The sequence below is a fragment of the Phaeodactylum tricornutum genome, chromosome 4, assembly GCF_000150955.2.
Source record: "Phaeodactylum tricornutum CCAP 1055/1 chromosome 4, whole genome shotgun sequence".
NCBI lineage: Eukaryota > Bacillariophyta > Bacillariophyceae > Surirellales > Neidiaceae > Phaeodactylum > Phaeodactylum tricornutum.
This window is the reverse complement of record NC_011672.1, coordinates 615,280-638,664: the sequence shown is the minus strand read 5'-3', so window position 1 is coordinate 638,664 and position 23,385 is coordinate 615,280. Positions and strand designations below refer to the sequence as shown.

The 23,385-nt window shown below is 51.7% G+C and overlaps 8 protein-coding genes across 8 annotated transcripts; 3 read left to right on the top strand and 5 right to left on the bottom strand.

Annotated features, from left to right (window-relative positions):
• Nucleotides 1–75: 75 nt before the first annotated feature.
• Nucleotides 76–2,052, bottom strand: PHATRDRAFT_44462 (predicted protein). The gene has a single exon (XM_002178232.1). The coding sequence runs from the start codon at nucleotides 1,786–1,788 to the stop codon at nucleotides 178–180; it is 1,611 nt and encodes a 536-aa protein (XP_002178268.1). The 5' UTR covers nucleotides 1,789–2,052; the 3' UTR covers nucleotides 76–177.
• Nucleotides 2,053–2,379: 327 nt separating this feature from the next.
• On the top strand, nucleotides 2,380–3,601 carry PHATRDRAFT_44461 (predicted protein). The gene has a single exon (XM_002178510.1). The coding sequence runs from the start codon at nucleotides 2,407–2,409 to the stop codon at nucleotides 3,478–3,480; it is 1,074 nt and encodes a 357-aa protein (XP_002178546.1). The 5' UTR covers nucleotides 2,380–2,406; the 3' UTR covers nucleotides 3,481–3,601.
• A 782-nt stretch (nucleotides 3,602–4,383) lies between these two features.
• On the bottom strand, nucleotides 4,384–4,575 carry PHATRDRAFT_8521 (predicted protein; the record flags this gene model as incomplete). The annotated part of the gene is made up of 1 exon (XM_002178231.1): nucleotides 4,384–4,575. A coding segment is annotated over one exon (192 nt), but the record flags the coding sequence as incomplete, so codon positions are not given.
• A 996-nt stretch (nucleotides 4,576–5,571) lies between these two features.
• On the top strand, nucleotides 5,572–6,539 carry PHATRDRAFT_44459 (predicted protein; the record flags this gene model as incomplete). The annotated part of the gene is made up of 2 exons (XM_002178509.1): nucleotides 5,572–5,611; nucleotides 5,829–6,539. The coding sequence occupies 2 exons, from the start codon at nucleotides 5,572–5,574 to the stop codon at nucleotides 6,398–6,400; spliced, it is 612 nt and encodes a 203-aa protein (XP_002178545.1). The 3' UTR covers nucleotides 6,401–6,539.
• Nucleotides 6,540–6,568: 29 nt separating this feature from the next.
• Nucleotides 6,569–7,152, bottom strand: PHATRDRAFT_10781 (predicted protein; the record flags this gene model as incomplete). The annotated part of the gene is made up of 2 exons (XM_002178230.1): nucleotides 6,569–6,960; nucleotides 7,062–7,152. 2 exons carry the CDS (start codon nucleotides 7,150–7,152, stop codon nucleotides 6,569–6,571), a joined length of 483 nt encoding a protein of 160 aa, XP_002178266.1.
• A 3,377-nt stretch (nucleotides 7,153–10,529) lies between these two features.
• PHATRDRAFT_33901 (predicted protein) lies at nucleotides 10,530–12,320 on the bottom strand (the record flags this gene model as incomplete). Its single annotated transcript, XM_002178229.1, has 1 exon — nucleotides 10,530–12,320. The coding sequence occupies one exon, from the start codon at nucleotides 12,318–12,320 to the stop codon at nucleotides 10,530–10,532; it is 1,791 nt and encodes a 596-aa protein (XP_002178265.1).
• A 1,359-nt stretch (nucleotides 12,321–13,679) lies between these two features.
• PHATRDRAFT_10974 (predicted protein) lies at nucleotides 13,680–21,412 on the top strand (the record flags this gene model as incomplete). Its single annotated transcript, XM_002178508.1, has 4 exons — nucleotides 13,680–13,918; nucleotides 14,456–14,730; nucleotides 15,482–15,650; nucleotides 21,157–21,412. Coding segments are annotated over 4 exons (939 nt in total), but the record flags the coding sequence as incomplete, so codon positions are not given.
• Nucleotides 21,413–21,628: 216 nt separating this feature from the next.
• On the bottom strand, nucleotides 21,629–23,187 carry PHATRDRAFT_44454 (predicted protein; the record flags this gene model as incomplete). The annotated part of the gene is made up of 1 exon (XM_002178228.1): nucleotides 21,629–23,187. Exon 1 carries the CDS (start codon nucleotides 22,970–22,972, stop codon nucleotides 21,629–21,631), a length of 1,344 nt encoding a protein of 447 aa, XP_002178264.1. The 5' UTR covers nucleotides 22,973–23,187.
• Nucleotides 23,188–23,385: the final 198 nt, after the last annotated feature.

The window sequence follows — 23,385 nt, the reverse complement described above, 5'->3', positions numbered from 1 at the left end:
AAGGTGACGATACGTTGACGCAAAACGTTTTCTTGCCCTATTGTATATAATCAAAGGTTAATGCTGCACACTGCAGTGTTTATACCACAATACGCCATCTGCACCAAGGTGTGTCTCAACAAATTATCAAAAGCCCGTAAATTCAATCGTATGTTTTCTCTTCTATAAAAGTGTTTCCTAGTCGTACTCGAGGACCACTTTTTTCCTATACGCTCCAGTACGGCGACAGGCTTGCCACTCAATCTTTTTTGAATGCGTGGGTGCACGATTGGCAGCCCACTGTTGCTCGAGCTGGTCCTTGCGACGCTGCACTGCCGATTGTGATTTTGACGGGGAACGTCCACCAAAGTGCTCTGCAACAACAGACACGCTAAGCGACGTGGATACTTCGGACACCTCACTACAGGAGCGTTGAATTTCGTACCCTGAAAGGGCGTGTTTGTCCAGCTGGCGCCCTACTACAGAGGGCGACTTCGCTTCAAGGATGTCTTTGTCGTTTTCTTGGCCAAAGATCTCGGCCAGAGAGCCTTGTAACGCACCTGGGATAATGGAATCCAATTGCCAGTCTGCGCCATGGGAATGCGTAGTCAAAGCTTGCTTGCGATGATGAGAATCTAATTGGAAAGGAGAGGGACGGAGCTCCGTGTCTCCTTCAAACAACGCTGAAGCTTTCGATTGATCACCGGCAGTTGTTAATTGTCCAACAGAACCATTTCTTTTGGGACTCCAGCTTATCACACTCATTGGCTCTGTTTCACATGTAGTAGCTTCAGTAGACTGACCCGCTGAGGACTGGCCTGCAAGAGAAACATCAATATGTATAGGAGCAGGTCTAGGCTCTATTCCGATGCCGTGTTTTTGGCTTTTGCAGAGAAGCATCGGGAGCCTGCGACGCCACTTCAAGGCGCTTCTCTCCCTTCGGTTTTTCGCGGTAAATTCTGTGCTGCTTTTAAAACCATTTTTATTCCTATGAGCAGCTTGACGACGGTTTTGCCGCAGACCACAGTCACTGGTCAGATATCCAGCGCTTACAGAGGTCTTCTCAAGCTCAATGAGTGCCATGTTGCCGTCATCGCTTTCTCTGTCCCATTCTCCATCTGACCATGATGTCTTTTCATGATAAAATGCTGCGACATGGTCTGAATCAATGTCGGTGTTCCATAGGGACTTGACGAAGTTGTCATCGGCGTCGCCCCACGAAGGGATACCACTTTGCCATGATGGCTTAGGCCGTCCCACTAGCTTCTCAACGGAAACAACTCGAAAACCATCATATTCACAGTCAACGTTTTCCATACCAGGTTGAACGTGGGAAGAGAACTTGCGAATTCGTGGGACGCTTGGCGGCTGGCCGATTCCATTTGATGTCTTTACAGGAGGAGTCACCACAAACCTTGCATCGGAAGGACAGACAGGATCACATGCTTTAGCGGCCGGCGAACTCGCTTCCGATCCAGCGATGCTAGAAGAGGAAAGGCGAAAGCTTTGTTCAAGCTGGGAGATTTTTCGACGAATCGGGTAGGCCTGCGTGTGCTTTATAACCTGATTTTGTTGGAAGTGTCTCTTATTGCTTTCACCAAACTCATCAAGCCAACGTCGAAGATCGCCGACCGACATTTTATCCCCTTCGCTCTCACTCGTCATCGTGCTTGGTGACACGACCAATTGCAGATAGCCTTCGGTTTTTGTGGATAGTGGACGATGTGTACGCCGAACGAAAGTGCGTAAATTTCCACGGCTGCGTCCACGGATCGTGACAAGGGCACGTGGAATTGCCACGAAACACATAAAGAGGCTATTTCTTCCACGCCGATGATACGAAATAGCCCATGATTAGAGTAAACGAACCATGTTCATGAGAACATCACGAATCCAAGACCCTTCAATTCATCGTTCTGACAGTAAATGTCCTTTTGACTACACATGTGGATAAGGAGACAACAGCAACTCATAGTAACACCAAGAAGATCCTTTCTAGCTGATACGTGTCTGCATAATGTAAAGAGTTCACTAATGTAAGAGAACCGTATGACGAAGCTACTATCGGACTAGCAAACAGGCATCAATGTGCCAATCGTATGGTTTCGTCTTTGTGTTTCTATTTTTATAGCTTAAAAACACGTAAAAACAGTACTGTTTCGTACACAACTTGTTCGGCACTGTGACGACATTCGGGGGTAAGTACGATACAAGAATTCGTCATGATCATGGGTGCATTCTTGCTTTCCAGATGTCTTACTTCGGATCATGATATTAGTGGCGCAAAGGTAGCGCGATTGACTTCTACAGCAAGCGATAGAGCAATCAATAGGTTGCGGGTTCGAGTCCCGCCCTCGAAACTTTTTGTCTTCGAACTACTTCTTCCGTGTTTTTTTTCTGCTGAACATCTATTTTGTCATTAAGACCATGAATGAGGGATCGTCACCAATTGCGCAGTCTAGTGACTGCGAATACTTCGCCTTGGAGAATGATGAAGGTATGACCCGGGTAGAGTCAGGAATTCTATCCCCGGTTCCATTTCGCGACGAAGCGGGGTTTCGCAACGAAGAGTCCGTACGACTGGTGTTCGACGAAGACAATACTCTGCCGTCAAGGGAAGCCTTTCCGCGAAGCCCGTTTCTAGCTAGACGGGAGCCCGCCGAACTGAATGGGCTCAATTACTTGAATGTGGTGACGTATGCTGCCCACCTTTTTGTTTCTTGGGGAATCGGGGTCTGGGGTTTACACGGAATTCTAAGAACAAGATGGGAGCTAAGTCTGCAGTACGAAACACTCGTCATGCCTGCCCATTGGGCGTACTACCTCTGGGGACCTATATTGATACTAGAGGGAATCTTTGCGCTGGCTCAACTTTTTCCTTACTACCGTGCAAGACCGATAATTCAAGCTGGTTCGGGGTACTTTTTCTTCTATACGTTTCTGCTCCAAACAGCTTGGACATTTTTCTTTTGCTTCCAGCTGTTCATATGCTCCTTTGTTGCAGTTACTCTGACTCTTCTATCGTTATTAGGACTTTTGGCTTCTCAGCAAAAGCATCGGGTTCCGTCGGGCCGTTCCAGTCGCGTTGAATATGCCCTCTTCAGGTTTCCGTTTTACTTGCACACCGGATGGATGGTACTGATGGCGGTGGATCATTTTGCCCTACTATTTCGTAAGCTTAATGCAAGTCTAGGTTTACAAGTCGCGGCGGACATTTTTTCACTGGGTATTCTTATGGCGGTGGCCGCTGCCTATCTGGTTCGTCCCTACAAGGCCGGTTGGGTTATTCCAGCTGTCATACTGTGGTCTTATCTTGGGATTGCCTGGCGATTGCACACCCCGAGCGATGTCATGATGGCTCTGTATGGCGACACCATAGTCTCAGCCGTTCGCTATTCCGTCTTTTTTTTCGCCGGAGCAGTTAGCTGTTGTCTTGTCCCAAATACTGTTGTTTGGGCGGCACACGAATTTTTGACAATTAATGTGATTGAGCTGGACTAAGGTAACAGAAAGCAGATGATCACCCTCCCTCCTGTACGAGTATGAATACAGCATTACGACTTAAAAAAGTCGAATCTATAAACAGCAGCCTCAATTTTAATAAAAAGACTGTTTTCGTTTGTTTCGGTTCGGAAACAGATCATATGACTCGTCACAGCGACTCAGCTCAAATTCTTCTGCAATCTTCAATTTGCGTTGCTTTTCCCCTGGATTGCTTTCTTTCTGCGCGTTGGCGAGCAGTCGTTTACGGTACAGGGTCTGGCGTTGACACTCGTCAAGTAGAAATTGTTCATAAGCTCGCTCCACCATTCTTTCCACTTGTGCGAGTTGGTATCGATCACGGTGGTAGGTTCGAAGAAACTTGTCCGACACGAAGTACGGGATGTCTTTGACTTTAGTTAGTTGAGTTACCAGCGGATTCGTAAAAGGCGGTTTGGACTACAAAGGAAAGTAGAAGTGGTCAGCATATGCAGGGGCGCCGCGCAAAAGGTCCAAAACACAACGTACCGTGAGAGTGAAATATTTGTTTTCACCGGGCATGGTACCCCGCGAAACGTCCCCATCATTGAAATTGAAAAAGGACACCAACATAATGACGAGAAGAGGCAGGAATTGCATGAGAGACCCGAGTCCGGGATTTTCGGTGCGTTGCCGTGCATCATTACGTTGTTGCGCTCGCTCTCGCTGCCTTGCGGCTCGAAACTGCATTCCGGGACCAAATCCGTTAACATTAAAGTGCACACCCGGCCCACCCATACCACCAGCCATTCCGCCACCAAAAAACATGTTGAATATATCTTCCGGCGAAACTTCCTGTCCATGCATGTGGGCACCGCCACCTCCGCGACGCATCCCAGCAAACGGATTGGCAGCTGCACCACCCCGATTGTCTGGATCTTCCTCGCCGTATTGATCGTAAATATGTCGTTTTTGTGAATCCGAAAGCGTTGCGTATGCTAGCCCGACGGCTTTGAAGGCTTCATCGGCGTGCGGAGCCGAATTCTTGTCAGGGTGTACTTTGAGCGAAAGTTTGCGGTAAGCCTTTTTTATATCGCTTTCTGTAGCATTGTTTGGTAAACTGAGAATTCGATAGTGAGCGCCGCGACCGCCTTCTTTGGCCTTGAGGACCTGTCGCACCACGTCGACCTGTGCATCGGTATACGCCCTTCCATCGGCACCCGTGTTGCTCGAAGCCGTGGATGCCGATCTATGCGGTGGATGTGCCGAGCTTCCGGAGCTACCATTTTTTGATGATTGTGGATTGTTGTCGTTCCGCTCTAGCGACTTTGCGTGTGACAGCAGGGCCTCGACGCCTGGTAAAGGGTACAGTTGCAAACTTTTGCTGAGCATTTTGATTGCTTTGGGAGCATCGCCGCTCTTCAGAGCTTGAGCTCCAATGTCCCGACATCGTTCGGCCTGCTCTTTGTTGACCTGTCGAAAGAAAGAGCAGCGATAGTTCAGCGAGGAAGATGCATGAACATAAAGTTCGGGTCTTACATAGCCTCTCAAACTTCGAAGCGAAACGAGATCTACGGGTGCTTCTTACCTCCATGTGTTCGCTGCAATTGATGGGGCGGAAGGTAACCGTTTACTGACCCCACACTAGCTCTCGGCTCAAGGAGCTCTTTCTATTATTTTCAAGCCAAAGACTAGTGGTAATGGAAACGTTCCAATTGATTAGCTGTCTTTGTCACTATCGACTTGTGCCCGGGGGGTCGTCTTTCATTGCCTCGTGCGCGATAGCATCTCTCCAAACAGAGGGAGGAAACCAGCACTGACAGTGAGCGGGATTCACTCTCTTCCCACGTGGACGTTGCCCTGTCTTGTTACTTACGGTACTGTCTCGCATATTGATGACGTCTTTGATATCTCATACGACTTACCTTAGACTTCCCTACGAAAAAAACCTACGATCTCAGTTGCGTCTGGCCTTCTACTTACAGTTAGTCTGCCGTTCACACGGAATCCCGCCAGCCGACCGTGTGAAGGAATTCGCCGTAACAATGAATTTCGGCTTCCCCTCTCCCGAAACTCATCTCGTGCCCATGCCAAAAAAACCCAACCAGGTATGGCAACCGCACAATTTCCACCATGGTAAACGAGACGGCAGCGGACAACCCACTGCAGAACGGTACGTGATAAAATCACAGCGTCAAGTACAATTATACTTTTAACGACTGCAAAGAGTTAGTCGAGGTGACTGGCGGAAGAAACGGTCCCATTTTGATTGGCCTTGCCTACTTATGAGACTGTTTTGTGGTCCGGTCGACGCCTTATCCAAAAACTGTTTTTCCCATGCTTTCGCTTAATTCTATGCATTTTCTCACAAGTATTATCTCTGGCTGTAGAATGGGTTCTTTGGGAGCACAAGGCTGCTGGGGCAGGCAACAAAAACCCGAATCAATGGAAAGAAAACATGCAAGCCCTCTGCAGCTTTCGAACCGTAGAAGACTTCTGGCAGTACTTCAACCACATACCCAAACCTTCCCAAGTGTTTTTCGACGGCGAGTGCCGCAAAAAGGTCGGGCCGGAGGGGAAGACGATTGAAGAGTATTCACTGTTCAAAGAAGGGATTGAACCGGAATGGGGCGACCCGAAGAATGTGATCGGCGGAGAATTCTTTTGCCGTGCCTATTTCGAAGCGGATATTCTCGATCTATACTGGCAAAACCTCGTATTCGCACTGGTGGGCGAAACGATTGAAGATGCGCTAGGAGGGAAGCAAGATTGCGTTAACGGAGTCCGCGTTGTCGATAAGTCCCGGGGATATCCCATGTTTAAGTTGGAGCTTTGGGTGAATACACGGGATCCGATACTGAAAGAAAAGATGAAGGATTTGCTGCTGGACCTCATGACCGAAGGCCAACCGGCGTCCATTAAAGGACGCCCGAAGTTTGAATGGAAGGACCACTCGTCGTAAGCCATCTGGTGATCCACAAACTGCCCTTTCGTGTCTCGGCAAAAGATATGTCTCGAGAGTGCAAGTACCGTGAAACCCAGACATTTCAATGTTGCAAGCTTCGCTCCATCTAAATTGCCCAACACACAACACGCACAAAACACTTGATTCTAAGCTTTACATACTTCTCTAAGTAATAGGCTCATCCTCGATCCACTGGCCATCGTGACGCACGCCGCCGTTCGCATACGTTTCGACACCTTTGCCGTGGGCCATTCCATTCAGCCATTCACCCTTGTACGTGCGACCATCTTCCCAATTGCAAATACCAAAACCATTGTAGCGTCCGTCCTTCCAAGAGCCTTCGTACCGACCGCCGTCACTGAATTTGTAGACGCCGTGACCTTCACGCTGGCCATTGCGGAACTCGCCATCGTACACTGCACCGTCGGGCCACGTAAACTTACCCTGTCCGTGACGCTTGTCCTCGCGGAACAATCCGTCGTATATGCGACCGTCACTCCAATTGTAGCAACCGCGACCGTGGCGCTGATCAAAACGGTACTCGCCCTCGTAATTGTCTGCCATGGCAATAGAAAAAAGCTTGGGTCAGATACAAAGAAACTATTTTTCCGTGGAGCAAGGCCACGATCAGCACACACGACAATGATCAATCACGCACCGTTGTTAGCAAAAGTGGCCCGGCCGAACCCGTGCCACCGTCCATGACGCCATTCACCATCATACGTGCGCTTGTCTTCCTGGTAGATCATGCGACCCGAACCGTGCGGCCTATATTAACCAAAAGAGCAATGTGAGTGAGCAAAATGTGGAGAAGTGAAAGAAATCACCGCAAGAAACGAGACCCTGAAGAGACGGAACAGGGATTTGGCTGCTTACATTCCAGTGGAACGTAGGATAACTCCAGTATAATGTCCCTTGTCGCCGTACGGATCCATAATCACTTGTTCGACCACTTTTTGCCGGTCTTCACCGTATGTAGAACTGGCAACGGTCATCCCAACACTAGCAGAGTCGTCGACGAATGAAACGTTGCGATTCTGGCTACCCGAGGGCAAGGGAAAAGAAGATTGATGGTTGTTACTGCTGTTGTTGTTCGGAATGTTGTTTGCTGTCGTTGCGTTCCCCGTCGCACTGTTATTTTTGGAGCTGTTCGGAAACGGGGGAGGGTACATGGGTGGTTTCGGTGTAGCGGCTTGTGGAAGTGTTCCAACCGTTAGAGTCTCCTCCAATGGAACTTGCGGTGGACCTTCATCCACGTTAATGTCTTTGGGTATGGCGACATCCGCGTCCTTTTTGGCGGCGACAGCCACTGCCGTTGTGGCAGCCACCACGGCTACCTTGGCATCGGAAGTGGCTGTCGCAGTCGGTTCCGTCGTCGCGGTTTTGGGTTTCCAGGGATGCGGCCGTGCGTTGGTCCCGGATGGCTTGGGTGCTCCCGCGGTTACCAAAGAGTTGCTTTCCTGTATTGATTTCGCCAGGGCCTGCACCGATACAGACATAAGTTCTTGCCGCTGCGGAGAATCCTTGCTCATGTCGGCGGACGTATCCGCCTTGTCCTTGGGCGAACTCGACGACGACAATGAAGATGTGGTTTTCAAGACCGATGGGCTTGAACCAGTGGAAATCCAGGCGATGGAGTTGGTAGTAAACGCATCCTTCTCCCCTTCACCAGTATTCGCATCAGGAGATTCACTTGCCACGTTCCCGGACGTGGCGGGAGTAGGCGCGTAGCCTTTGTGGTTGTGCTGCAGCGGCGTGCTACTTTTGTTTTTAGGCTCTGATGGTGCTGGTGGTGGGGTGAATTCAATATCGTCGCGAAAGGCAGACTTGACGGGTGGCCAGGTAAAAGCAAACCCGCCCGCTTTCTGATCCGAATCGTTCTGTTCCGGTGACGGTTCAACCGTCACGGCAGTTTCCGTGGAATCGCGACGGCCAATACGGGCCGGCCTCTTCGGCAGCAGTACATGTACGGGGGCTGCCGCATTGGTTGTAGTGGTGGACGACTTCGACAACTTGTTGGGTTCGAACGACTGCTGTTGAGTCTTGGATCGTGGCAAACTCTCCGGACTCGACGAAGCGAAACTCTGCGGTGGTGGCCCGGTGGCCTTGTGCGGTAACTCGGTTTTTTCGCGACGCGTATTAAGGGCGGCCAATTTGATGAGTTTGAGTTCGTGCTGCATCCGTTGTTCCTGTTGATGTAGTTTCTCCTGCAGAAGGGCATTTTCTACCCGGAGCGAGTTGGCCTCGTGTACGGAGGTTTCCACTTTTTGACGGAGCGCCTGACATTCTTGTTCCTTCTGCCAGAGCATCCAATCCTGCATCCGTTGCATACCTTGAATCTGCATGGCCAATGCATCCATGGGCGCCGGGTTTGTTTGGCTATTGCTATTGCCGGAATCGAAAGGGTGGTTCGGGGGTGACGACATCATGGACGGCATGCCGTTGTACATACTGGACATGAGACCCCCGTTGCCACCAAGCGTGTGCGGAGGTGCAGGTCCCGACGGTGCGTACAGATTAGTACCGCCACTCGTTGGGGAAGGCGTGTTGCCGGACGGAGGATAGCGGGGTGGTAGCGGCGGATTGGCACCGTTGCCGTGTTCGTGGTTGTTGTTGTTGTTGTTATTGCCGTTTGCGGATTGGGGTGGCAACGGCGCATTGACGGGTCCATCTTCCGTCGCGGGTTTCCACGCCTGCAGGGAGCGCTGCAGTTCCTGCAGGACGTCTCCGTCGTCGCGGAGTTCCCGGAGTTGTTCTTCCACCGACGCGCGTCGCTCCTGCAGGGCGGCCCGATTTTGTTGGAATTCGTGTTCGCAGAGTTCGCAAGCGTCGTGTCGGGATGCGAAGGTCTGTTCGGGGTGTTTGGGACAACCGTAGGTGCCGTCGTCTTTCACCGTCAAACCCGCCGTGGCGGACGTCATTTGCGTCGCGCCGCCCCAGGAATCTACCGTCATGGCGTCCATGCTTTGCTCCCGATGGTGTCGATTCGGCATGCTATTGATTCTTTTGGTTTTGGCAGTGGCAGAAATGTTTGTTGGTCGTGCTGTATATCCAAATGGATTGGTTGGTTTCGTCCAAATCGGACTGACTGACGGTGGGAACCAAAACCTCCACACACACACCCCTCGTCGACTTCCGGGATTACTGTGGAGGGCACTCACCACGTTCCCAACCGGCACTCGACAAAAAATACCCTCTTGTGGGGAAGGATTGCGGGAAACGTGTGATCTAGTAAAAGACCCTTGGCTTTGTCGGTCTCGATGGGAACAAGGGTGTGTTTTCCCGTTCCGCGTAGACGATAAGACAACCCGACGACGTTCCCCTTCCGAAAACTGTGTGCTGTTTGTTCGTTACAATGGATGGTGACCCTTCTTTTTTTGGCTGGCTGGCTGGCTGACTGACTGCCTGGCTTTGTGTTGCTCACACTCACAGTAAGTGTAACTTCCCTTTAGATGCGACCAAGAGGAAGGTGAGGAAGTAAAGTCGAATTCAGAGTGACTGCAAGGTACTGACTGGTTGGTATGTATGTAACTAACAGCGACACTGGACCCGACCCTTCCGTGGGCAGGGGCGGGGGGAGACCGACACACGCCGCGGCGTCCACCGTCGTGTACCGGTAGCAACGCATTCGCGACGCACCTACACACACCAACGAACGAACGAACGAACGAACGAATTATCAACACACTACGGGAGTCCCCGTCCCGCGTGTAGCGACACACCGCAACGAACGCCGTCGGACGATTCCCTGTGACCAATATTTTCTATTGTTAAATAAACTTATCGCAAACCGTTAAATTCCCCCAAAAGCTCTATGTTCCTTACCTACTCTTAAAACCGGTTCTGAAATTGCACAATGGTATTGGCGAACCCTTGGAAATCTCTTCTCCGGCAGACGCTTGTCTCATAGCAGACGACTCTCACTGTGCCGGCTATCGACGTTCGTTTGGCAATGTTATTTATGTATACCGCGAAAACGTTGGGAAACATGGATCGCGCTTTACACATGCAACTCCACGACTCGCAGGAGGTTCACATTTTGCCTTCGGGGAGACAATTGTCACTACCGTCGAGACACGTGTTTCCTCCCCACCAGTCAAAGGGTACCCTGTATATTTCTTTTCGATTATTCCAAACACCGACAGCAATCGCACACGAGGAACGCCTTTGCTGCCGTCGTCGTCGTTTGGTTCCCGTCCCTCCCGTTCGGACCCGCACTGCCGTCACACGAAATGACGAATTCGACGCCGCCACCCCCGTTGCACAAACCCACCGGCACGGTCCCGACCAGGTCCGTGTCTTGCAGTTCCATTGACATCAAGGTATCCGACAACATTCCCAATTCGCTCGGAATCGTGCCGGTCAAATCCGTCGACGACAATACTAGTCGATTCAATTGCGACCAGCGACTCACGTAGGCGGGCAGAGTCCCCCGGACCGCCGTCTGGTCCAGATCGAGCAGTTGCACATTCGTCCAGGACGCCAATTCCCACGGCAACGTGGACACCAGATTGGCGTGTCCCCGCAAGGCCAAAAAACGGAGATTGCTCCATCGACCCAGTTCGGTTGGTAAGGTACCCTGGAAACCACCAGCGAGCGTGGTCGCGGCCATCGCCTGGGGTTGATTCACGTTGAACTGCACCATGCCGGTACAGAGCCCGAGTTCGGTGGGGAGAGTTCCCGAAATGGGTGCAAAGTTGCTCGAGACGGTAGCCAGTTGACGGAGCGTCCCAATTTCCGTGGGTAGACTCCCGCCCAACCCGGTGGAGGACGTGACGACGGTCCGCAAAAGAGGCCAGGAGGGGAGCATGGTGGACCAAAAATCGTCCTGGACCAAAGCCGGATTGTCGTCCAACCGCAAATTTTCCAAAAGTGTGAGTTGGGTAAAAGAAGCGGGAAGGGTCCCGCGGAATTCGTTGCCGTACAAGTGGAGTGTATGGAGATGCACGAGGTGATCCCCCAAGGCTTCCGGTATGGCCGTGAGGCGATTGGTGTTGACGTCCAACGCTTGCAAATTGGTGAGTAGGAAGAGTGTCGTAGGCAACGGTCCTTGCAGTTGCTGATCAAAGACGAGAAGATTTTGGAGATGCGTCAAGCGTCCCACAATCTCCGGAATGGTGCCATACGCTTTGAGTGCGGCATTCGAGGTTCCAAAGTCCAAACCGGTGACCACGCGGTGATCGTCACTGGTGCGGTTGTCGCTCGTGCAGGTTACCCCCAACCAGAGACATTCGTGCGTCGCATCGATCGACTGGTCCGCGAGTCGTCCGGAGGACTCGATTCCGGAATGTCGGTGCAACCAGCCGTGGGACGGTTCCAAAGTCCAGGTTGGACCGGCCCATGTGTAGTACAAGACACACAAGGCGAAGCGTTGGTGGAGTCGCGTGCGTTCGTACGCGTATAGCGTGGTGGCGGTGGATTCTTTTGCTTGTTCGTCGGACGTGGCGTGGGATTCGAAAAAGGGCAAGGGTGCCAAGGGATCGTCCAACGTCATCCAAGCCAAGGCCCGTTCCATCGGCGATCCCGGAGTCGTCCACACGACCGGTGCATCGTCGGAGGACGACAGGAGGACATCCCGGAGTGCGACGTAGTAGGCGGTACGGTTGTAGGCCTCTCCGTGTGCACGCGGATCATACACGGGAGTGGTGGACGAGTCGGCACGGACCTGGATCGTCAACAGCGTGACACCCACCACCACCAAGACCAACACCGTCGTTGTGGCCCAAACCCACGGCAGAGACGTGCACCACCATGCGAGACGCTGATACCACGGCTTCGATGCGTCGGGATCGTCCGTGAGAATGGCAACGCACGTCCCACGATCTGCCACGGTGGGTACCATGTTGTTGTTGTCGCCGTCGTCGGTGCCGTTGGCGAAGGTACCAGTATGGGTGGTATGAGTGGTGAGAGGTAACATCCGAATATCCGTACCGGTACTTTCCCAACACGAACCGTCTTAATGCTTGTTGGTACGGCTGCGGACGTACACGAGTTCTTGTTGGTGGTGTTGCTGATGTTGTTGTTGGTGAAGTCACGGTACCCCGTTCGGTCTCGACGCTAGCGGGAATAGGCACACGTGCCTACCCTACCTGCTTTACTAATGCCTCTTTGCCATAAAAGATAGCAGTCATATCTTAATCGACGCCATCTTCTTTTGCCTTGCGAAAGAACGAGGACTCCCACCCACATAACCTCGTGGGAGTCCATCGTTGGGGGGGAATGCTTCCAATCCATATTGTGAGCGCCAGCGAAGGTGGGATTTGATATCCCTGTGCGAGCCTAGCCAGGAACCGTGAGAACCGGAACCAGTACAGCGTACCATACATGCGCGGTACTCACTGTCAGTACAGATTTACGGTTATGTTACCGTTAGTCATATCCCATTATCCCGAACTCTGTGTCGGAAATGTGTTTGAACCCTACCCCTTCTATAACGTGTAGCGTTCTCATAGCGTTAGCGTACGGCGGTGTAGGGTATTACCGATACTGGGAGCAGGTCCCACCATCATTAGCCCTTTTCCCCTCCCTCACACATGTCCAATACGCTGGGGTCGATCCCAAGTCTTTTGTTCTTCCAGGCAGCGGACATACTCCCTTTTTTGGGTTTGTACCGGTAGTGTTACTGCAGTGCTAGTCTAGCGCAATACGGTGCGGTCTTTTTTTGGCAATTGTAGGAAAGGGCAATAATTCATCCTCACCAAGTGTGTCAGCGAATCCTTCCCGTAGTTCCTGACCTGCTCTAGTCGATTGGATGGCGTCTACTCCTCCGACGCGAGACGATAACGACAGTGAGGCGGCGGAGGCGGTGCGGTATCTCGTGCCCGACGAGGCTTCTTCCGCCAACGTTGATCTTGCACGGCACGGTCCTTTATCGACGGAGAATGCCGCCGACGACGACAACGACACCACCACCACTCCTACCACGACCTTAGAATCGACAACCGTAGGGATAACCGCGACAACCGCAACAGCAGAAACAGGAGTGGAACACGTCGAACAAGTGACTTTGGCGGACGCACGGGGTCGCGTGGGAGTGTACACGGGTACCGTCGAAGTGCGTTCCCGTTGGCCCCACGGTCCCGACGGTGTCATGGTGTACACAACCCAAGACACGCCCACACCATCCAAATCCAACACCAACAACAATTATAGTAATGACCACACGGCCATCAAGTACCACGGTGCTTGGCGTCACGGACACTGGCACGGCGAGTGTCGCGTATGGTGGCGATCGGGTGACGTCTACGAAGGCCAGTGTGCCGAAGCGTCGGTCCGGCACGGACGCGGCGTCCAACGCTGGAGCGACGGTCGCGTCTACGATGGGGACTGGGTCCACGACCACCGACACGGATACGGGACGTACCAATGGCCGACGCACGGGGACACGCACCGTGTCGAGTACGTTGGGGACTTGGTCCGGAACGTACGACACGGACAAGGCCGGTACGTCGACGAACGAGTCGGTATCGAGTACGAAGGAGCCTGGCAGAACGGAACCTATCACGGATACGGAACGTATCGTTGGAACGTTGACACTAACGGAAGGGTCGAACGATCCGATGGGTCGACAAGGACCTTGTCTTCCTCGTTGACGTCCACACCGGCAGACACCGTGACACACGTTTACCGGGGAAACTTTGAAGCAGGCCAACCGCACGGACACGGTATCGAAGTACAAGGTGCGGAGGGTGTGGTGGTACACGAGGGATTATGGAACCGTGGACAACCGGTCCGTGCCACCACCACCAGTCTGTCGTCCGAGGATGTCCATGCCAAAGGCAACACCCCGACGCACAAGGATGATACGCTCCATCACACGCTCGTCGTTCGCGATCAAAAGTGGAACGATCCCCAGTCGGGACAAAGTGTACTTTATCGAGGACTCTGGAGCGCCCTACAACAACACCCCGTGGGACACGGAACCGCCGACTACCAACCCATCGTCGACAACGATCCGAGTCGCATTGGTAGAAACCACCACGAAGCGAATGCCCAATTAGTTTGCTACGAAGGTTGTTTCAACGATAACGGGCAATTCCACGGACACGGTAGACTGTCCTTCGCTTCCGGGGACGTCTACGAAGGAGAATTCTCCGACGGTACTCGTCAAGGCTCCGGTACGTACACCTGGAAAGATGGTCGCTCGTATACGGGTCACTTTGAACAAAATGCCCGCGCCGGTACCGGAACTATGAGTTTCCCCAACGGCGACTACTACGAAGGTGCCTTTGTGCAAGGCAAACGACAAGGCTACGGACGATTTCTCTTTGCGGACGGTGCCCTCTACGAAGGATCCTGGCACGAAGGATTGTACTCGGGACCGCAAGGTACGCTCGTCCACAGTGACGGCAGGGTCTATACCGGAGCCTTTGTCGCCGGCGTGCCGCACGGCCCCGGCAAGGAACTCGCACCGGACGGTAAGGTCACGTACGAAGGGGAATGGATTCGAGGAAAGCCCGCGGCCGAAGCGCAGGCATTGGAATCCCGGAGACAAGCACGCATGGCGGCCGAACGCCAACGCAAATACCAGCCGGCCCCCGAATCAGCAGTTGCGGAAGCTGCGAAAGTACCCTCCGCGCTTCCAAGGACTCAACCGTTCGCTTTATCTTCTAGCACGTCTTCGCCGTCCAATGGGCAGCCCATCGGTACATCCACACCGCTCGTTGTCATTAGTCCCGAACCGGCACCAGACGAGGCCAAGGCAGCCTCGTCCGTCGACACCGCGCGGAGGGCCGTGCAGCGCGTCATGAAGGAACTCGAAGCGCCTCCTTGCGAAGCAGTTGTGGATATTCCCATTCTGGACCGACAGGGCAACTTGGGTCGATACACTGGCCTCGTGTTGAAAGAGAGTCGTCGACCGCACGGAGTTGGGCGTCTAGTATACGGGGACGGTAAACGCATCCATGAAGGATTTTGGCACGAGGGTAGCAAGGAAGGACACGGACGGTGTTTGTTTTTCCCTCAAGGAGATTTTCACGAAGGAGAATACAAAAATAACGTACGACACGGTAAGTACAGGCCAAATACGTTTCATTTCCGAAATGTCTGCAGCGTTTGCTCAAAACAATTTCGCACCAGGGCCCGGAAGTTACATATGGAAAGATGGCCGCACGTACGTAGGTCACTACAAGGACGATTTGCGCGATGGCGAGGGCGTTTTTTGCTACCCGTCGGGCGAAAAGTACGAAGGATCCTTTTGTAGAGGACAACGCAATGGCTTTGGTGTATTTACGTTCGACGCTGGTCAGTACAAGGGCGAGTGGCTCTCAGGGAAATACCATGGCAAAGGCAAATTGGACTGGGACCCAGGAATGTCTTACGAAGGAGAATTTCAAGGCGGCCTGTTTAAAGGTGCTGGAACTTTGAAGGATTCTACCGGAAAGATATTGCAACAAGGCGACTGGGTTGAAGGGGAGTTGATTACATCATTGGCTAACGGTAACGAAGAAAAAGAAGGCAGATCACAAAAAGAAATGAGTGATGCGGATTGTGGGCCTGCGGATGCGACCCCTCTTGAACAGGCGCCAGTCTTGGATACACACGCAAACCCAGATCCTCTAAGTCCTGTCAATCAAGCACCAAAGGCAATCGAAACAGTTACGTCTCATACCCTTAATAAAAGGGTGGGAGAAATCACTTTCTCTGATGTACTGATTGTGGATTAGGAAAACTATACGGTGTGTACAGAAAGATGTCACGTCGCCTTGCACTACCGCGACAGATTACGTTCCCGCAAATAATGGGCCACCGCTATGATGCCGCTGTACGGCGGGCCTAATAGACCGTTATGGGGTCCCGCTCTTTTGAATAACGAAGGTCCCGGTAACTTACAACTAGCGGTACCACGTCGTGTGTGTAACTTTCACATTCTGACGAGGAAGAACAGGGGACGGCAAATTCACACTTCGTTGACTTCTTTGGCCTGTGTTTTCGTCGTTTGACTACCGGAGTTCGCCAAATGCATGCTGAAAAATTGATTTTGATCACGTAACATATTTAAATAATGTAACCGTAATACCTGCGGATCACGAACACATTTGAACTAATGCAACAGTAAATACAAAGCGCGTGTGGTTGGTACTTCACTACCTGAACGAATCCCATCCGGTGTACACATTGTGATCGAAGATGCCCCGCAAGGTTTTGCCGGCCCGCTTGGCTTGGCGATATGTGTACGTTCCTTGTCCGTGCATTTCGCCATTCACTATTGCGCCAGTGTACTGGTCTCCAGTTTCTTCAAATTTTAAAATACCCACTCCTGTGCACAATCCTTCGGCCGTAAGGGGGCCACTGTACAAAGCTTTCCGGGAAACGCCGTTAGCGGCATACAACTGAAGTTCATGGTTGCGGACCCGGCGCTGCCGTAACCCAACGCCACGTGGAGTGGCGGATGCACCGATTCCAGCAATATTGTCCCGGCCGTGCATGGATTCAGCATCCGCTTCCGGGCGGCGTGTCGGAATATTATCCAATATAATGGTACTGATGTCGTCATTCATGCGTGAGAGATCACCACCGTTCAAATTTGTCAGCCCAGATGTGACACTTAAGTGATCGTCGTGGTCCACTTCCACGTGCTCAACAGGAACTTGATCTATTTGTTCCTGCGGACTGTGGTATGAGTCTTCGTCGGCGTCTTCCTGTTGATAGGCAACCAAGCTGTGCTGTTGCATCAATTGTGCCTTCAGGCACTCGATTTCGGCTTGCTGCCTAGCAATAATGTCTTCTGGAGAATCCGTGGTGGACCCTGAGGGTGAGACAAGTACCATAGCCGTGGAAGGAGCCGTTGAAGTAGCTGTGGAAGCTGTCAATTTGCTCGAGTTTTGCCATCTCGACGAAGTCTCCTCGATCAGCCGATCCAGGGCCGTGAACGAATCCTCGTCGTTTCCTCGATTATTTCCAAACTTCTCTGGATCGATCAGACCGTCTTCTCCGTACAGAACAAGACTGCGACTCTGTTCTGTAGTGGGTCTGCTGCGTTCGTCAGCGAAGGGTCGCTGTGAAGGTGCGCTGCGATATTGTTCGAAATTTCGTGATCTTCGGTACGGCGCATCGCTAGTGATCGTGGGCAAACGTTGCGCCAAGGATGGTAGCGTGACTGACGCAATATCGTCCTCCGGCACCGTGACAACGTGATTAACTCGAGTATAACGAGGATCGTCCAGAGATTCCGACTTGGTCGAAGAATCCATCTCCTCGTGACTTCCGTCGGAGGAACTTACGTACGTGATGCTGGTGCTATCCCGCGTTGTGTGGAGCTGTTGACTTGAAGAGGGGGAAGGTACCGATACGAGTTTCGGACTCGGTATACTTCGTTTGCTCTGCTCCTCTGTTGTTGAGTCTTTCGGGAACGGATGCCGAGGAGGCCTGCGACCAATGGAGGTCGTGCTAGTACTACTGATTGCATGGTTGTAAGCGTTGACTTTCGCACCGATTGGAGCGTTCGTGTACGCGGTAAGGTTGGATTGTACTTGTACTCGCTGCAACTGACGCTGTTTCCACACAGGCAATCGCTCGGGCGGTTGTGCAGGGCGTTCCCTGGAGCGAGGCGAAACTACCACTGCTACCTTGGAATTTTGCTGTTTTTCTTGCAAATGCTGCAGATAAGCCGATACGGCGGACTTTTTGTTGGTTGGGGCTTCCGTTTCGGAAGTCATGTTGTGAAGTAAACGTTTCTCTTGAACGCAACAAGCGAAATCTGGGAGTTTACGTGTCTATGCCTGTCTGAGCCGCTAGGTCCTCTTTCTTTGTCGAGGAGGCCCAATATTTCGGGGAGCACATTCTTGCTGTATTTACGGCTGGATTCTTGAATTCACCGGAAGGAGAGACGCCCCTATGCGGACCGCTTCGCAACCGCACATCACTTAGCGGTGGAAGATACCGAGTTACGAAGTGGTCGGCTCATGTTATAAGTTGGAGTCTCACCACCTCATTCAGCAAATGTCTAACTAAAAAATAGGAGTCTTATATAACTCTTTTGGAACCCCATATAACGGACCTCTCTGGCCTCTGTTTAAAATATCAACGTCGCGGGGCTGCTTTTTAACTGAAATAGGCTGTCCGGACGACTACGAGAAGTCTACTCCGACTAGCCTACAAGGACACGTCGTGAAATTGAAATAGAGAGCGCAATGGCCGATGGCTGCGGCCTCGATATGTGACACAATTCATTCCCGTATTGCAAAACGGTCGGTCGAAATCAGACCATCAGCCTGTTCGCTTGTACGCTTAATAACCTGGAAGCGAATTCCAAATCGACCGGGATCTCTTTCACAAAATCGGTCATTGTGACTTTAGGCTTAGCTAGGGAGTGTCGGAATAAGCTCTTGTATTTATGCTATATGGAGAGGTGAATAAATTTCTCTAAAGTCCCAACATGTTAAGGATGGATTTCGTAACTCAAAACCTTTTGTCGCTCTCTGACGTCGCTATGCGTTGGGCCTTTCGCAGCAAGTTAATTGTGGGTCGAACAAGCAACAGCTCTGGGTCCTTTTCTTGAAGTCTTGTGCAGTGTCCTTGTGCCAGCACCTAAATCGTTTCGTGTGTGGGGCTCTCTAACGTCCGCCTCCAAGGAAAATTGCCTCTGCCGTTCGATTCGTAAATAGGGGGCGGGCCCGCACATTCGTCCTTTTCGCTCTTGTTCCTATCAAACGCCAAAACCGTATTCTACCATCATCAGCTGTATTTTATCTGTGTCTGGTTTGGCTAGCGAGTGGAACGGAAAGAATACCGAAGTGGAGTTACGCTGCTAGCTTCCTCTAGATCCCAGCACCTACCATGATTACGGCCGAGGAAAGAAATACCTCTTCGTCTAGTCAATCTCAACAGCAACAGAAGGACGTCAATATGAGTACTTCCTCTCATAATATATCGACTTCGTCTTCGATGGCACCACGATGTATATGCGAATGGAAGAACTGTCGCACCTATCAAAAAGCCTTTCGGGAAGGTCAGCATCCCATTCTGGACGGTGTAGTGCGCATCCGACTAGAACGTAGCGATCCTGAGCACATGGCCTTAAAAGAATCAATCGACAAAGTATTGCGCGTTAGTGAAGCACGTCGGAACGATTGGAAAGCAGGCAAACGAGCAGGTGACGAAATTGTCAAATACAGCATCGCCCGGCATCATTATACAGAGAAGCACATACAAAAGTATCTCAACGATCCCAAAAACTTCTCCTTCACCAAACCTTTCAGCATTCATGGAGCGAAGAAGTATCTCGCCATTGTTGATCACAACGAAACAATCCATGATGAAGTCGATGGTGAGCTGTTGTATTTGCAATGCCCGAACGTTCAGAAAGAAAAAGTGAAATTACTTTGTGCAAAATGTAAAATGAACCGAGCAACGGCTCCAAAAGAACCCCTGGAGAATTCGCGAGCGTCGGCAGTTGTTGAACCCGAGGCCTCACATCCAGTACTCAAAACTTCACGGATTTCCCCAGCCATAGTCAACGATTCGGAAGAAGCCGATGCGGGCTCCGTTCACCGCCTTCGTCAAAAAGAAGAAGAAAATGCTCGACTCAAGGATCAACTCGAGTCAATGCAGTCGCAACTCACTTTCTTGCATCATATGGTGCGCAAGCTTCAGGAACAACAGTACGTGGGTGGCAACAGTAGAACTAGTGTGACTGGGGACCTCCAGTCGGGCAAATCCCGTAGCAACCGAGTGCATCGCCCTACCGGAGCCCGCCGGACCTACTCGGCGCGTTCTCAGTCGGCACGTTCTGGCCGATCAGGCGTGCCACGCGAAATCGAGCTCGGAGACGATGATCACGAAATCGATACGCACTGGAACGAACCTACGGACGGGGAGTGGACAGAGACCTGCGGAGATGACGAGGATGTAGAACCGAGTGACGCGAGTGCAACCTTCCGTGTTTCTTATCGGGCCAGTAGACGAGAGTCTACCGGGAGTACCGGTAGTGCAGGAACTACCAAAAGCCGCGCCAAGTCGGTTGTGTCGGCATCCAAATCCGTTAAGTCATTGCCCCGCGAAATTGAGCTCGAAGATGACGATAGTAATAGCCACCCGAGTGTTGCAGAAGAAGTATTCGAAATTCGCAGTTTTGCTTCCAGCAAGATATCTCATGGCGGAGTTTGTTCCGACGATTACGGCGGCGGCCGAGGTTCCAACAGAGGCCGTGTACTTTCCAACCACGTCCGTGATTCAATCAGTAGCGGTGGAAAAGTCGTTCACAGCGCAACGAACAGTCGAGAGAGCATTGGTACATCGTCCGTAGTAAGCGGGTCTCGCCATTCTTACAGTCGAAGCTCGCGAAGGGGGTCCCTGCGTTCTGGAGTTCGCTCGGCCGGAGATGATGCTTCCATAGCTTCGACACGAAGTGGGAAATCTGTCACATTTGATACCAATTCGCAAAACGGATCTGGGCACGGGTCTTCCTCGCACGGTGCAGGTACATATCAAGTAGCTTCGTTGGTAGTAACGGATCCGTACGGAGAAAAGGGAACCTACACAGGCTCAATTTCGAACTCCACAAGTATGCCACATGGTTCCGGACGTCTAGAGTACGACAAAGCCGGTCGCTGGTATGAAGGTGACTGGAAACACGGTCGTTGGACAGGGTACGGGCGTCTTTCAAACGGGGACGGTGACTTTTACGAGGGTGGCCTCAAGAATGATCATAAACATGGTCGCGGTGTGATGAAATTTGCTGATGGTCGTACTTTTGTCGGTGAATACGTCAATGGGCAAATGATCGAAGGTAAAATGACCTATCAAGACGGAAGTACCTATGCGGGAAGCTGGGTGGACGGCATGCGCCACGGACGAGGACGGTGTGTCTTTTCCGACCAGTCAGTTTATGAAGGAGAGTTCCGCGAAGGAGAATTTTTTGGATATGGCCGAATGTCTTGGAGTGATGGCGGGTGGTACGAAGGCGAATGGTTCAACGGTGAAATGCATGGTCGAGGAAAGGAGGTCCGTCCTGATAATTCTCTGAGGCACGAAGGAGACTGGGCCAAAGGGCAGCCAATCCGGCATTAGGAAAGTGAAATATTCTGCACCAAAAATCTACGTAAGCCATGGCATTTTCGTGCAAGCCAGTAACCATTTTAGACTGCTTAACAATAGACCCTGAGCTATAACGTACGATTGTCTTGTATCTGTTTCTGTACATCCGAGAAGTCTACGGAGCTAACACCAAGTCCACACATGCTTCTTTGCGATTTTTTAACTAATTATAAAAGCGAGTCCTTGCGGTTAGGCTGCATCGAAATCGTACTTGGCCCCAACGGCAAGAGGTTGAAATCGACCAGGAAAGGCATTCGCCAAAGCGACTTTGGCTTTCCAGCCTGTGCAATGCCCTGCCAATACAACCGAAGGATTCAAGCTCTGCAAATCCGCAACCGTTCGTTCGATTCGGTCTTCAACAGCGGCACCCCCTAAATGAAAACCGCCAATGACTGCATACAACTGGTCCTGTTGGCCGTTCCCGCTTGAACGAAGGAGGACATCGCGACAAACATTAATGATACCCGCGTGGGAACAGGACGAAAAAACAACCCATCCGCGATTCTTTATTTTGCATGCAACGTATCGCTCATCAACAATTTCTTCATCGAGCTCCCATTCTCCACTGTCTCGCTTCTGAGTCAAATGATTAGGTATACCCTTTTCGTAGTTTGTCCGGTCACGAGGAATGTAGCCACTAACAAAAAATGTGTCGTCGCACAAAGTGTGCCCCTGATCGTGTAATTGTACGTCAACGGAACCGGCGGATGCTTCGCACAGCTGCTCGGGCGTGGGATTGTCTGGCCGGTGAGGTATAACCTGGTGTGGGTTTTCGGGTGAAGGCCTGCCACGTTTTACGATTCCAGAAGAGTGCAAATCAATGACGATGCTGGGACCTTGTTTTCCTTGTTTATTCCGAGCATCGGTGATGGTCTGAATGGCCCCCACCAGACCTCCGGAGTGGTCGTAGTGATAATGAGACAAAACGGCCGCCTCGATGTCGGCCAGACGAACACTGTTCAACTTATCAGCGTTCGATTTCCACAAGTCTGCATCCGACCCAGCATCTAGTAGTAGCGTGTGGGATATTGATCCTTGATCCGACAGAGCCGCTGTCCTGCCCTCGACAGCTGACGTGGCGAACGGAATCTTATCAACGTTGGACGTGTGTGCCGTCAAGAGCAATGAAAGGCCATGCCCGGCGCGGCAGGTACAATCACCAGTTACGGTAGTTGGGAGAACCGACGATTGTGCGGCATGTGGATGCAAATTGGCTCGTTCGGGCGTGTAGGAGAATCCGAAACCGTGATCGCAACCCGCACTACTCATGGCGTCGCACTCGTTCTCGAAAAGCACCTGTACTGTGAGGTGGTCCAAGTCACGAATATTTCGCATCTCCGCATCTTTCGATGGCGTCAGGCTCTGGTTGGATGAAGAAGATGCCAAAGAAGACCTAGTGTCTCCCGTACTGGGAAATGCGAGGGGGCGTCGTGAAGCGTGCGAGAGAAAATGTCTCGAAGCCAAGGAATGCGTAAAGCTACAAATCCCCAACAGGATAAGAGAGGAAACGTTACGACGAAATAAGGATGGCATGATTGCTACAACCTGTCAACTGTATGAGAATCTCCTATTCTTTCCGTACGGGCAACGTCTCGAAGAAAGCGAAGCGATGGCCGTGCCAATGCGAAGCCATCCATGGCTCCCTCGTTCGCAACACGTAATTGCTTCGCATGGTGTCCTTTGCGCCGCGAACTCACTACGAGCAGTAGAGTTAGAAGATACAATGCACAACGTTTTGCTATGTTTCTCTATGATCCCATTCAACGTGCTTCTTAAACTGCATACATCCGTCGTGGAATCATCGAATTACGAGCAAGTTCCTTGGCGCATCGAGCCGAATTCGAAAGAGGAGACACCGGTCAATACCGATGCGACTTCCTTGTTCTTCACCCGCGGGACGACCGGACTCTGTACATAAGCCTCGTCTGGCCCACGACAGATAATTG